Here is a 14,469-nt window from a genome sequence, read left to right as displayed (position 1 = left end):
TCCTATCGAAACTAACACTAATGTGCTGTCAAAGAAGTTGTGGCAGTTTGTCTTAGCTACTAGGGTTAGAACCAAAGCACATGCAGTGTGTGTTTGGATGAAACACTGAACCTACACCATTTTCTAGTTATGCCTTGGACTTTGGAGATTGATTGGCAAAACTGAAAAGTTATACATAACCCCTAGACTTGATTATGGTACTACACTAGGTATTTGATTGGGCTGTCTTTGATATGCCAATTAGTGAGATCTATTAAGGGTCAAAACTTGAGTATGTTGGGGCAGTATGCGAATTCACCTAAGTCGGTGATCATAATGATTGGATCGGCCCCTTTGTCAGACAAAGTGAACGATAGGGTTTACACTCTCTCTGATGGAAACCTAAACTTCCGATAGTGAATTTCAACTGTGTTTGAAATCTGATTTTGCAAAATATATTTATTATATATATAATATAATAAATATAATATATTTATTATATTTACTTGCAAAATATAATATATTTTGCAAAATATATATTAATGTTTTATGAAAAATGTATGCAAAAGGTTTTAATTCCTGGGATCCATCCAAGTAGAGAGTGTGACACTACACTTTGTAGCCAGGGGAGAGGTCATTCCCTGTTGGATAGTATTTGATCATTATGGGCCAAGAGCTTAAGTGTAAGAGACCATTACAAGGTTGATTACCTAATGTGGTTTATCTTACTTAAGTCCATTATTCTTGAATCTTCCTAGGATGGCTGAATTCAATGATCATTTAAGTGTAAAGTTGGGCCCATATTGAGCCCATAGTGATGTGCTTAGGGGTTTCTGCGTTTAACAGTGAATTCGGCCAAGCCTTTTCACAGAGGTTGAACCAAACTCGTGGACTTACGTGAGCTCATTATGGGATTCCACACCATACAAATCAGGCCTAAGTTAGCCATGCAACACCCTTTGATCGTGAGCCTTATAACTGACAGGCCTAAGGCCCATAATTAATATGATTAATTAAACTGCCACATGACAACTTAAGTTGTCATCTGCCATGGGGCGAATATGGGTTTGGATCTAGGTATGGAGCACCTAATCTTATAAGAAGATATAAGGCATATCTCTAATTAAAGTCCAGATCTAATTTAGATCTGGATTATTTCATAATTAGATTAGGAGATAGCTCCATAAGAGATTATAAAAGAGGAGAGGGCGAACTAGTCCAAGACAGTTTTTTATTTTTGCAGTTTTTGGTTATCTTTACACTCTTTTGTCTCCCAGTTTTTTTCTAGTTCGACATTAGCTATCTAAGACTGATTTAGATAATTTTTTCTTTGATTTTTGCAAGAAAATTTCAAGGAATATTAGGCTCATCATCCTCACTTCAATCAAAGTAGTTGGATCTTAGTTTTACTAAAAACTATATTACTGAATTAACTTCACTTATATACTACATCATCTTTAGTGGAGGCTGATTTTAGGATTGATTTGGGTGTGAACTTTCTACCTTGGGATCTGCGTTTATAGTATCCATATCAGGTACAAATCTCTCTTTTTGTTTGATTTCAATATAGTCTAGTTCAATGCAAGACTGATCCTAAAGAATGCAGTTTTTCAAAATATAACGAATTCAATTCCTAAAAGGATTAGAAAATTTTGAAAATTTGCCCAGCCATCTAACATGGTTTGGCCATCCATATGATGGATTCTAACCCTTCCAACAATTTTTACATAGAACTTATAGAGTCTAGGACCCATTTTGGTATCAAGTTTGCACAACGATCCTTGCATTGAGAAAATAGGCCCCCCTATGGAAGATTTGATGATCTTAGTATCTTACCAGTAACAATAATAATAACTTCCTCAACAAAGTGTTGTACTTTGAAGTTTGAACTACAAAAATAGTGAGGCCATGTGCTATTTGGTCACCAATCAGTACTGTGCAATTGTCAATTACTCTGCATGAGCAGACCACTTATCCTTAGTTTGGCTCTGTAAAGAAATGAGACTCAAATTATACTGCCACTTTACACTCACCGTATTCAAAATCGATATCCTAATTATGATGACTAAGCTCCAGCAATGCATGATAAGCATTGTGTTAGATAGTTTTGTATGCCCTTAGCTTCAATCCGATTTGATGTACTTTTGTTATTTAGTGGAAATAAATAAAGTGCATGTTTGATTCATGTTGTTTGGTTTAATTCTGTGCAAAACCCTAAAATTGGACTTTTATAGAGATTCGTGCTAGTTTTAAATGTTCACAGCCGTTGGATAAGTCTGGGGAGATTTATCCTACCAAGGCTGATACTGGTGTGCCACCAAGTGTTGGGATGGCCTATCTCAGCCACCAGGGTAAGACCCGAGGCACATGCAGTATGGGATTACTTGAATCCTTGAACCGGACCAGATTTCCAGTGTTGCCCTGGACCTTGGAGACAGATGGGCAAAACTGGAAAGTTACACCTGACCCCTAGACTCGATTATGACACTTCACTAGGTGTCAGATCAGGCTGTCTTTGATATGCCAATCAGTGAGATCCTTAGATGGGGATCAAAACCTAGGTATGTTGGGGCAGTTTGAGAATTCATCTGAGTGGGTGATCATAGTGACAGAATCAGCCACTTTGTCGGACAAAGGGTAATGATCGGGAATGCACTCTCTCTGATGGAAACCAAACTGCCGGCAGTTGATTTCAATCGTTGGAATTTTGTTTTGCAAAATTAATATATTTATATATATATACGGTTTCAAATTGTTTGCAAATGGTTTTAATTCCCGGGATCCATATAAGAGGAGAGTGCGGCACTGTTCCTTGTAGCCGAGGGAGAGGTCTTCTCTTGTCGGGCAGTGCTTGATCATTAAGGGCTGAGAGGTTAAGTGTAAGACCATTTAGGATAATAACTGATGGGCTAATCTTGCACCTGCCTATAGTCCCTAGGTTTTTATAAGATGGCTTGGCCCAGGGACCACTTAATGTAAGTGTTGGGCCCATAGGGTCCATGTGATGGACTTAAGGGGTTCATTGAGTTTTTCAGTGAATTTGGCTGGGCCGAACCCATGTGGCTGGTGTGTAGATCAATGCTTGGGTCCCACGCCATACAAAGAAGCCCAACTGGGTAGCAGATTGGAAAGTATTTAGACACTGAACACTTAATGGGCCGAAAGACCATTTAGAGGTGGGCTGATATGATCACCCATCCATGGGGCGAATCTGAGATTAATGTTAGTAAAAGGATTGGGCCTTTAGCCTTATCCACTCTTGGAGACCAAATTCAAATTAGATTTGAATCTGGTAACCTCCTGATAAGATCAGGAGTAAGCTAACTTTATATGCAGATAGGATTAAGATAATCCCCTATCCAAATACTGTTTTGGATTGGGATAACTCCTCATTAGGAGCTTTCTTAATCAAGAAGAAAAGAGGAGAAACCCTAAGAGAGAGAAATCATCAGATTTCGAACCACCTTTTGAAGAGATATAGGATATCTCCTGCGATTTGAGAAAGGATCTCATTCATACTCCAGAAAAGGAAGAAGAAGCAGTTCAGCCCTTTTTCGCTCTTGGAGTTCTTCTCCTGCCGCCGCCATCTACCCTTCCAAGATTTGATCTTTGTAGAAAAAGAAAGTCAAGAAATCTGTTCTTGACATTAGTCTTGTAACAAAGACTAAAAAGATTCAGTGTTTAGTGTTTCCAGAGGATTCTTGTGAAGGATCCAGTGTGTAGGACGCACCCTGTTGGTTCTGTTCCATCCACAACTGTGTCATCTTCAGCAGGAACGGTTCTTGGTGCATTCTTTGGGCGTGAACACCAACTTTGGGAGATACTGCTTCTCCGGATCAGGTATATTCCTCCCATTTGTCTTTTGGTACAGCTGGTTTGATTATGGTTCAAGTATGATCCTTGAATATTGTTTTCTAAATTTAGGGAATATGATTCCCAGTTGGAAGAAGGTAGGAAAATTTTTGAAATTCGCCCACCCATTCCGCAACCTTTGTGGCGTCTATTAGATGGATCCTACCATTCTTTCACATAGAAATCATTTACAAGTCCAATTGTAGCATAGAAGAGAGATTAAAAAGAATATAATGAATCAACCCGAACTCATTTACAATTTGATTTGCTTCCAAACAATGAATCAACCCATGCTCATTTACAATTTGATTTGCTTCCAATGAATGCTTTTTTTTCTCGTTTTTAAGTTGCAATCATCAAATGACATTGACAGGCCATATGCAACTTAGGTAAAATGTCATTGGAAAATTATATACATATACCACCCTTCAATCCTTCACTTACATCTCCAATTTTTCCCCATATCTGTATCTCTCCAATATATCAGGCAGCGTTATCTTCCCAGAATTGTTGGGGTCGAGCTTGTTAAACTGATTGCAGATCTGTAATACATCTTTCTCACAAATTCTTCCCATCTCCTTGAGTTTGTAGATTACATACTCAGATTTACTGTAGGAAAATTGAGAATTAGAGGTCTTTCTAATAGGACTGAATAACAAAAGAAGTTAATTAATGATTGGAAGATAAACTATACATTAAAAGCAATATTAATCCATGCTTTTAGCAGAAATGGAGTAAAACAGAAAAAAAGGGTATCTAGATAGCCTAGCAGGGAACACGGTTCAACTATACTATGGATACTACTAGGAGAGATCTTACAACAAAGATAACCAAGCATGGTAAACTGTCACAGAAAATATCAAGTTACAGAGTTGTTAAAATAAAATTATTTAATCCACAACAATTTTGCCTAGAGTATCTCTTCTAGGAAGACTAATGGATCCATACAACCCTGGTTGCATGAGGTATTGTTGCTAAACCATTCAAATGATAAATAACACTTTCATTTGTAAAATTAGAGACATATATGGTCCCAACTATCCAGGATTTTGGGAGTGGACTTGATATCAACCAACCTTCATACTCCAAATAATGGCCCCTACTAGAGCCATATATGGATGCCAATATAATTTATGATGTAAATATTGTGCATTGCAGACTTCATTCAAGTGTAATTGTTCTAAGCTCTCCCATTTGTAGATTTGGTTGGGTAAGGTTGCAAAGATAGACCATAATTAAAATAGTTAAGTAAAGAGGCCCAACTTGTGCCAAGGTCCATCACATGGGAGAGTGCACAGGTTAAGCAAAATCCAAGGCATTGGAGTGGTGCCTGTGCAATACAAACATTGGTTGTAAAAGATGCCCTATATTTCATAGGTGAGTTATTAAATTCAGTTTCTTAATAAAATGGAAACTGAATTGGTTGTGGTTGAATTTAAATGTTCTATGTTTAATGCTTTTTTAAGTTCAAAAAAATCACAAATTCTAAGGATTAAAGCTTGTAAACTTATCACTCGTGGATAGAGTAAGAGATTGTTCTTCTTTTTACTTTTTTGCTAAATAAGTCTGATTCCTGAAGGCAGAAGTCATAAGGCAAGAAACTTAATTGTTGTATGATGATGAGAGTGAAAATTAACCACTTGGACAGAAGATAATGATGATTTAGCGGATAATGATTTTTTCTTCTATGTTGAGAAATGCAAAGATCATGATGATGATGTGGATGAGATCAACTATCTTCTATTTCAGTAAACAATTGTAATGATATAGAGGATTTTGGGATTCAATACCTCTCTATTTTCTACATAAACATTTATAATCTGATGGAAATCCATCCAAGTAAAAACTAGTTGAATAAGATACCTTTGTTAGTCTAGGCCATTTGTAATTATGCATAATATTTTGAAATTTGTTAGTTTCCTACTGTTAAAGTGTTAATACTGCATTCTTTATCTCAGATCACAGTCTGTTGGATCTGACCAATATCTGTTGATAACCACTATTGTAACACCTAGAAACAAATCATTTGCTCTGGAAAAATACGGTGAAAGTTTTGGAAAAGAGCCTATTCAGAAATCCAAATCACTGGGTATACTTCTTTTTTTAATTTTTCCAAAAGCAATCACTTAGAATGCTTAAAATGCAGACAGAAAAATGTGAAGTATTTCATGCTCTGGTCATAGTTGTCAACCCTCAACTTCCAAGTACAGCATTGATGCAAAAATTGAAAGACACGAAGTCATGCTATAAAGAGACAGAAGGAAACATCCAGCATAGATGTTTGTACTGGGCATCTCAACATTAATGCTGATACAATATTTTCAACTCAGCAATGTGCTGAATTTTGTTCAATTTAAGATGGTGTGGCCTAACAATTTATTTGGGTAATTTCTTAAAGATAAGTACTCCCACCAGATCAAGATGTCTCAGAAGCACCTGTGATCTGTCCCAGATAACCAGGAAACTTCTAGAGGTATTGCTCATGCCAGAAAATGAGAATCATTCCAAAACTACACATAAGAAATGGCTTCCTATCTGAGGATATCTTCAACATAATTTGCTTGGGTCTGCAGAGATTTGCTTGCTAGAGGTAACAAAATAGGCTTTACTATCAGAATCAATAGACAAAGAAAATTTATACCAAACTCTCTAAGTCAAAATAAAGTACAAAAATTAAAAGAACAGATAAAAGGACACAAGAATGTTATTCAAACACACACACACACAAACACACAATATTACTGCATTGATACAAGGCCATGTAGCAATTTACTGGGGAAAAAAGATTGCTGTTTGCTCCGAAGTCTAAAGTTCAACTACTACAATTACCATTTGGCACCAATGAAGACCCAAAAGCACTCCTTTAAGATCAAAAGTAATAACACCATAAAAAGGACCTAAAGAGTTTAAAATCAAACAAATTTGCAAAAATTAAACAACAGTCAGAGCCCTCTGGAAGATACAGTCACTTTAACTCAATCTACGCTAGTCCAATTTTGCAAAATTACCAGAAGATAGTTATCACTACCAGAAACTGAAATTGATAGACTATAACCATATGATTCCAGAAAGAACTTCAGGTTGAACTAGTATGATTCCAGAATTCTGAACTTCTGAAAACATGAAATATGTGGAAATCAAATTAGTGGAGAAAAAGAGAAGAAAATGACAACAGAAGACCCAACCTGATGAAGCCATTGTTATTGACATCAGCTGCAAGCAAGTCCTCAATTGTGATGTCCCGATGCAAAACCCACTTGGCAATTCTCCTGTGCCTCTTATCAATCCTCGCCTCCGCTAAAAACAGAAATGCCCGGGCCACCGCCAGGGTGGACAACAGAAGCCAAACCGAAGCAAACAACCTCCCGGACAAAGTCTTAAAGGCCCTATCCCCATATCCAACTGTCGTAACAGACATAACCGCCAAATAAACCGAATCAACCCAGTCCAGATTCTCCACAAAGCACAGAAACATAAACCCTGTGCCAATACACAATAAGACCACCCCCAATGCCAGACCCACCTTCATCCTGATCCTCATCCTTCCCTTCTCAACATCAAAAATGTAGTCCTTGGCCGAGAACCCACCATCTCTGTGGCTTCCACCGACTTGAATACTCGTTAAGATCATGGTTTCCTGCAAGTCAAGGACATAATTCACAAGCCCACTAAGCAATATATCTATGAAGCCAAACCCCACCAGTACGAACCCACAAGCGAAGACTTTGGCTGCCGGGGTCAGAGGAGCGATGTCGCCGTAGCCAATCGTGCACATAGTGACGATACAGAAGTAGAGCGCGTCTACGACGGGGTGGGTCTCGATGCCGGAGAACAGGTCGCGGTTGAAAGAGTAGATTAAGACGCCGAGAGAGAGATATACTAGGAGGAAGAACAAGGCCTGTCTGATGATGGAACCGGACTCGAGCTGTGGTTCCTGCATCTGGGTCTGATTCTTTTTTAGGTCTCGCATGACTGCCATGGCCGGGGCTGTCTTGGAGCGGTGGAGACAGGTCTTTTTACGGGCATCCGGTGGTTCGAACTCCGTTGAAGGTCCTTCGAGCTGATAAGAGGATGTGGAGACGATATCACCAAATTGATTTTCGATTTCTTCCAAGTCCAAGGTGACTTTGTTTTTCAGTGATTGAGGACTCTCGAATGAGATTTCTCCATCTTTGACAAGATTTTGGTTTATTTGGGAGTGGAGGAGCGGTTCACTATCCATCCAATTCGAAACGCATTCAAGATTTTCTGAAATTTTTAAAAAGAAACGGAAAACAATCACAGGAGAAGAGGAGGGGTAGGAGAATCTTGATAAACAGAGCAGCAATTAGTTAACCAACAGCAGTAGAGCCATCAATTAAAAGGCTCCAACTGGGAAAAAAAATCATGGATGGAGATGGTTAACGAGAACAAGCAATTGAGATTTGCTTGTGGGTCAGGCTATTCTTATTCCGTGGAATATTCAGGTCAATGATCGCCGGAGATGGCGTCGCAGAAACAACGGGAATGGACACCTGGAAGTCTTGGCCATCAATTTCCGAGTCTGGCTTCTGCTTTTAAAAATGAGTAAATAATACAGGACAAAAAGCATTAGTCATTAGTCATTACTCATTAGTCATTAGAAAATGAAATGATGGAAATGCAAAATACGCAATCCCCACTCGAAACTTGGGCGACTTTTGCATGGTGACGCAAATAAATACCAACAGAAGGCCAGGTATATTGCACAAAATTATTAAATTACATTATAACTTATAGTTCCAAAAGCGGTGTCTGATAAAAAGGGGCAAATAGCAGTACATTGCACATTCACGAGATAGCGCCTCGTTGATCTCATGGTGTAGTCTTGTTCACTGTTGCAAAAAGCTCTTGCAGATTTTTTTTTTTTTTTTTAGTTTTTAGCTCGATCCGTAAACTGGTTTATAGAAGGGAAGGTTTTTAAAATCAAACCGAAGAATAAACCGTTCAGGGTCCAGTTCTCGGGTCGAATGATCCGACCGTTCGAACTGAATGGATGCCCATTCTGACAAAAAATAAATAAATAAATAAATAAATAATAAACGGCCAAACCATTGAACGATTCGTACAGTTCGACTACCTGGATCTGTGGTTGCTGACCAAATCAATGGTTTTTGAGAAAATAATGGTCCTAGGGTAAAGCGTGACCGATTCCTGATTTTTCCGGTCCGACCATCTGGTCCAGTCCAATTTTGAAAACCATGATAGAAGGTCAACCGGATCCACTTGGTTCGTTGGAATAGGGGTTTAGAATTTATTCCTATTCCAACCGTTTTGGTTGGGTGGAATTGGAAGATTTGGATTCTTGGTGAAATGGCATTCCCTGTTTGTGTGAATAGCCATTCCCTCCCTTAGTAATGAGAATTTATTTCAGCCAAATCTGCTTTCGAATCCGATTCCAGCCTGAACCAAACAGTTAAGGAGAATAGGTCATTCCGATTCCAATTTTGACTAAAACCAAACAGAACCTCAAGACCTACACCATTAGCGATGGTAATTTCTACTATTATCTACCTTGATGGTGTGGCATTTTGTTTGAAAAATGGGTTTCGGGGTGGGGACAGGTTTTGGAATTTTCCAACCCATATACAATACAGTTTTAAGCTAGAGCATCCCAACCCTCACGATTCATATATTGTTAAAAGGCATATGAACTTATGTATTGGGTGTTGAATTAATAATATTTTGCATCTCATGTGAAAGATAATAGATTATGTATTTTTACATATTTTAATAAAAAAAATAGAAATTTTGATGTTTGTTCATGTTATTTTACTGATCAATTGCTTATATATAATAAAAAATTAGATGCAAGTTTTGGATCCAACCCACCAACCCGAATTACCCCACCCTTAAATGTGGAAAGGGTAAGGTCAGTAAGGGTTTTGCATTTTCATTTGCAAGAAGGGTAGGGATTCTGAAAATCCAACCCACCAAAGGTTTTGAGGGTATGGGTTGGGAGGTCTAAGAAGATGGATAAATTAGATGCGGATTTTGGACCCAACTGTCAATCTGAATTACCCCTCTAAAATGAAAGAAGGGTAGGGTTGGGGAGGATTCGGGTTGGGAGGTATAGGGAGATGAATAATAGGATATAAAATTTACAAAACCCTCCCCAAATCCGTCCCGCTGCCATTCCTGCCTACTACTATTGGTTGGCTCACTGTTGCAAGAAATTAGCAATCCTGACGGTTGAATCAATAAAACCCAGATAAAAAACATTGATCCGTATGCATAGCTATTCATTTATGCTTAAATAAGCAACTAGATGAAGGAAAGTGTTTACGTGCCCATCAAGAATTCCTGGTGTAGGAATCTGATACACATCCAACCTAGACAGTTCATGAGTGGTCATCATGAAAGGGATCCAAGGACGATAAAATGCAGCATAAGAAATGCCATAGATTCTATGCAAACAATAAAATGCAGCATAAGAAATGCCACCTACAAAGTAAGCCACATATACAATAAGAATATGTACAATATGGATAAAATGTTTCCAAGTGCCCTTCACAAGTGATCAATATGGCATTCAATTCAATGTCATAATCATCACCACTACCACTTGCGTACTCCAAATCTATAATTCTTGAGGAGATTTGCTCAGACTATCAACTACAAATCCGTTTAGATGTGGAGGATAGTAGTAATATGAATCATGTGCAAGCATCTGCAACAGGTAAAAAAGATCTTATTATGTACATACAAAAAATGGTGAAATTAAAATGCAAAGATAAAGTTTAATGGAAGTGTAACAGGTTAATATTATGCATTCGTACCTCCTGATAAATCAGGAGAGAATATTACACAATAACAGATATTTCTCAGTGATATCTGTATTTGTGAAGGTTAATATTTCTCAGTGGTTTTGCACTCCATGTATTGGAAATCGCCAGCATTATGATTAGATAATATTACACAATAACAGATGTTTCTAGCATGTTCACTGATACACAAAATAAGAATACTCTGATTGGATTTTCCTCGTCATGAATTCAGTTCAAAATCCATTCGACTTAAAGAAGCCAGTCTGTTGAAAATTCAAGAAAAGCATGGTTGGTTTACCTGTTCCTGAGAGCGGAAATACATGAATGGTGTATAATGTAGGAAATTCGAAACTCTAGAGGTGTATATATCCGCATATCTGCAAATGGAGGGGAAAGGAGAAACCAAAATTACCATTTGGGAAAGAATAAATGAAAGACATGGAAGAAATTCCAGATTGGAGAATGTCAATCATAACCACATACTTCTCAATTTGTCTCATCAAGTGACTTTTATCCCACAAACCAGCACGTGAGAGAAAACCCCACCTGATACACATCATGTTAGAGAGCTCCATGAGCCAAACTATCCAGTACAACTATCAGAAAAGATGGTAAGTCAGCATATAAACTCATGATTTCGATGAATTAAGTACTGATAGGTCCATTGAATCATGGTCCATGGCATCAAATGGCTCTGCTCAACTTAGAAATATGATTGGGTCAAGTTTTCCTGATCTGTGCATGAGTTGGTTACTCAGCAGCATGTAAGTCACATTTTATATTAGGGAAACTAATTAATCAACATTATGTAACATGATTACATGACATATATGAAATTTAACCGTTTGTGTGACTCATGAAATGAAAGCACACCAAGTCAAGCTTACCAGTTATTCATGGGGTTCCAGACTTGGCTTACCTCTCATTGAAGTACTCTCCATCTGCTTCTAACATGGGAGCAATTTTATCATCCAGACGTTGCATTACAATAAGCAGTTTTTGCATGCTTTCTGTCAACTCCTGATCATCCATATTAGTTGCAGCAAGAGTCTGGAAGAAACATTGTTAATTGCAAATGCTTTCCAATTCTAAAGGAATGTAAAACCAAAGAACAGAGTATGAAAAGTAAAATCAAAGCTAGGATGTATAACAGAAGATCTCAGTCTCATGACCCTGGTAAAACAATTTGGGTTTGAGAACCCTCGCAGGGATGAATATTCAGAATGGTTTTGAAAAGCACTTATTTATGCTGGTGAATGGAATCACACACCATCCCCCAAATGAAAGCAAGAAAGAAACAGCTCTTCCCATGCTGAAGACTGATGTCATCATTGCATGGTGCAATGGTAAAGTATCAGGCTGGCAAGCATGAGAATGCCAGATGGGACATCTGAATCCACTCATCCCCCCCTCCCAAGATGCCAGATAGCCAGGACAGGCAATAGATAATGGTTCATTTTGGGGATAACAATTTATATTGAATTAGGATATTACAAGCCAAGCTAAATTTTCAAAATTAAGCAAAAGCAACATGAATTTCTATATATTTTCCAAGTCTTTACCAAGATCAAGTTAATGCAAAGAAGAATTGGAGCCATTTCCCAAATGCAGGAATGTTGTCAATCATGTACATCAGCTCTACAAAGGAGTCATCCTTGTCAATGATTCAGGATTTATATTCATTTTGGACATTTTTTTTTTGATCAATAACAACAGATTTCATTAAATAGTAGTGAACTTACAAAGAAGAGGAGCTAAGGTATCTTAACTCCCCAGAAGTTGGGAATGCACCCAAACTGATAAAAACAACAATTACAACTGAGCCCAGAACCCAGAAACCCTATTAACCCCTTGCCTAGCTAATCCATCAGCAAAAGAGTTGGCATTTCTCTTTACCCAAGTATACTGAACTTCCATATTCTTGATCAGCCATTTGAACTTTCTCTTTTCATTACTGTAACTCCACATCTTAGAGGTGTCTTCTTTTAGCCAGTCCACTACGATCACAGAATCTCCCTCTATAATCAATTTCTTGACATTAAGGTCTTTGGCCCTTTGTACCCCTTCCAAAGCTGCTAACACCTCAGCCCTCAAAGAGTCTCCCACTCCAATTGATTATAGTACAAGACATTTTTTATTGGTAACCAGAAAATTTATTCATGTATGAAAACAAAATGACTATTAGTACAAGACATGTCAAACACCCCCATTGAGAGATAGGCTAAGCCCCAATATCATATATAGACTTGCATATAACCGTCCTGGGGGATGATCTCCAAATACAAATCTATTCTATTCACCCCTTGCCTAGCTGATCATTGCATCGATGTGAATGTCAAGCACAATTCCCTGGCCAGCTGTAGAGCTTCTGTAACGGTTTGTTCACATATCGAAGAACCATAAATTTTTTATTTTGAGTTAGCCCACTACTTGAAATTCCTTTACAATTCTTGGAACTTCTTCCTTGAAATGTACAAGATAGATCCAAGTATATCTAAAGTAGTCATCAATCAAACTAATAAAATACTTATACCCACCCTTAGACGCTATAGTAATGGGGCCCCAAACATCAAAATACTACGATGGGAAGAAAAAGTTCTACAATGTTTACTCAGTTGACATGTTTGAAATTGCAAATTTGATACTGAAATGGACTTAAATAAAGTAGCTAATAGAAATTTCAAAGACTCAAATGACAAATGATCAAGACAGTTATGCCACAAGTAAACTTGGCTTTTAGTTGACTGACTCAACAGACTAATTGACTCAAATCCTAAAACACACAAGAGTGAAGAAAGATTACACTGCAGTTCAAAGACATATTAAAGGTACTAATGGGCAATAGATTTATAGGAAGCTTAGGGACATGCAAAACATTTGTATCTGAAAGACCATGAAGGAGAGATAAATCCTTGACCAGCAATGGCAAATAAAAATCCATATGCTAGTCTCACTTTATCTATACTAGAAATAAGGCTATACGGTTGAAATAAATTTGGCTTACTAGTAATATGTTTGGAAGCCCCCGAGTTAATGAACTGAGACTTAGGAATATGGGAAGGCACATGGAAAGCAAAGGCTATGTTACCTGATGTATAGATGTAAAAGGAGCAGTCCCCATCTGGCGTAAGGCCCTACCATACAACTCCAAGTGGTCATGGAAGGAGTTAATGATATCCTCTTTGGAATTCGAACCAAAGTGATGTGCCTAAGGCGTACTAGTATCTGAACCGTTGATTTAAGACTCCTGAGATACCAAATTGGCTGGATTGTACTTCTTTTGAAGAAGTTTCTTATTTGGCTCTTGGTTCTTGGTTGCCCACTTAAGCTTCCCCACCAAATTCCAACAATTCTCACGAGTATGCTTGAATTACTGACAATGGGTACACCGCAATTTATTCTTATCATCATCTCTCTTTGGGGATCATTCTTCTTCATTCCACCACTACCCTTTGCTACTAGAGTGATTTGCTTCCCCTTAAGGAGATTCAGCACATTACTTCAATCTCTTCTAATTGAACAAGAGCATACACCTCCTAAACTAATGGAAGATCCTTACTTCCCAATATATAAAATCTAATGGATTCATACATAAGATTCAACCCTAACAAGAAAGCAAAGGCACATTGTTGTGATGACAACTCTTTGTAAGCCTTGGCGTTTTCTCATTCTTCCAATCAATGCTCTGATATTTGGACTCTAATGGGTTCATACATAAGATTCAACCCTGAGCAAGAAAGCAAAGACACGTTGTTGTGACACCAACTCTTTGTAAGCCTTGGTATCTCTTCCTCATTTTTCCAATCAATGCTCTGATATTTGGACTCTAATGGATTCATACATAAGATTCAAC

General features: G+C 37.8%; 2 protein-coding genes across 2 annotated transcripts in view; both read right to left on the bottom strand.

The window, feature by feature from the left end:
• Positions 1-4,050: 4,050 nt before the first annotated feature.
• Positions 4,051-8,563, bottom strand: LOC104586054 (two-pore potassium channel 5-like). The gene is made up of 2 exons (XM_010243155.3): positions 7,017-8,563; positions 4,051-4,440 (listed from the first exon to the last, which is right to left on the bottom strand). Exons 1-2 carry the CDS (start codon positions 8,051-8,053, stop codon positions 4,272-4,274), a joined length of 1,206 nt encoding a protein of 401 aa, XP_010241457.1. The 5' UTR covers positions 8,054-8,563; the 3' UTR covers positions 4,051-4,271.
• Positions 8,564-10,231: 1,668 nt separating this feature from the next.
• LOC104586053 (HAD-superfamily hydrolase, subfamily IG, 5'-nucleotidase) overlaps positions 10,232-14,469 on the bottom strand; it is a 72,449-nt gene continuing 68,211 nt past the window's right edge. The window contains exons 14-17 of the mRNA XM_010243154.3: positions 11,536-11,666; positions 11,100-11,162; positions 10,915-10,993; positions 10,232-10,519 (exon numbers count right to left, since the gene is read on the bottom strand). Coding sequence (XP_010241456.1) covers positions 10,430-10,519; positions 10,915-10,993; positions 11,100-11,162; positions 11,536-11,666 — 363 coding nt within the window. The 3' untranslated portion in view covers positions 10,232-10,429. The remainder of the gene's footprint in view (positions 10,520-10,914; positions 10,994-11,099; positions 11,163-11,535; positions 11,667-14,469) is intronic.

The sequence above is a fragment of the Nelumbo nucifera genome, chromosome 4 (assembly GCF_055504915.1).
Source record: "Nelumbo nucifera cultivar China Antique chromosome 4, China Antique-T2T, whole genome shotgun sequence".
Classification (NCBI taxonomy): Eukaryota; Viridiplantae; Streptophyta; class Magnoliopsida; order Proteales; family Nelumbonaceae; genus Nelumbo; species Nelumbo nucifera.
This window is presented reverse-complemented; position numbering and strand designations above follow the sequence as displayed.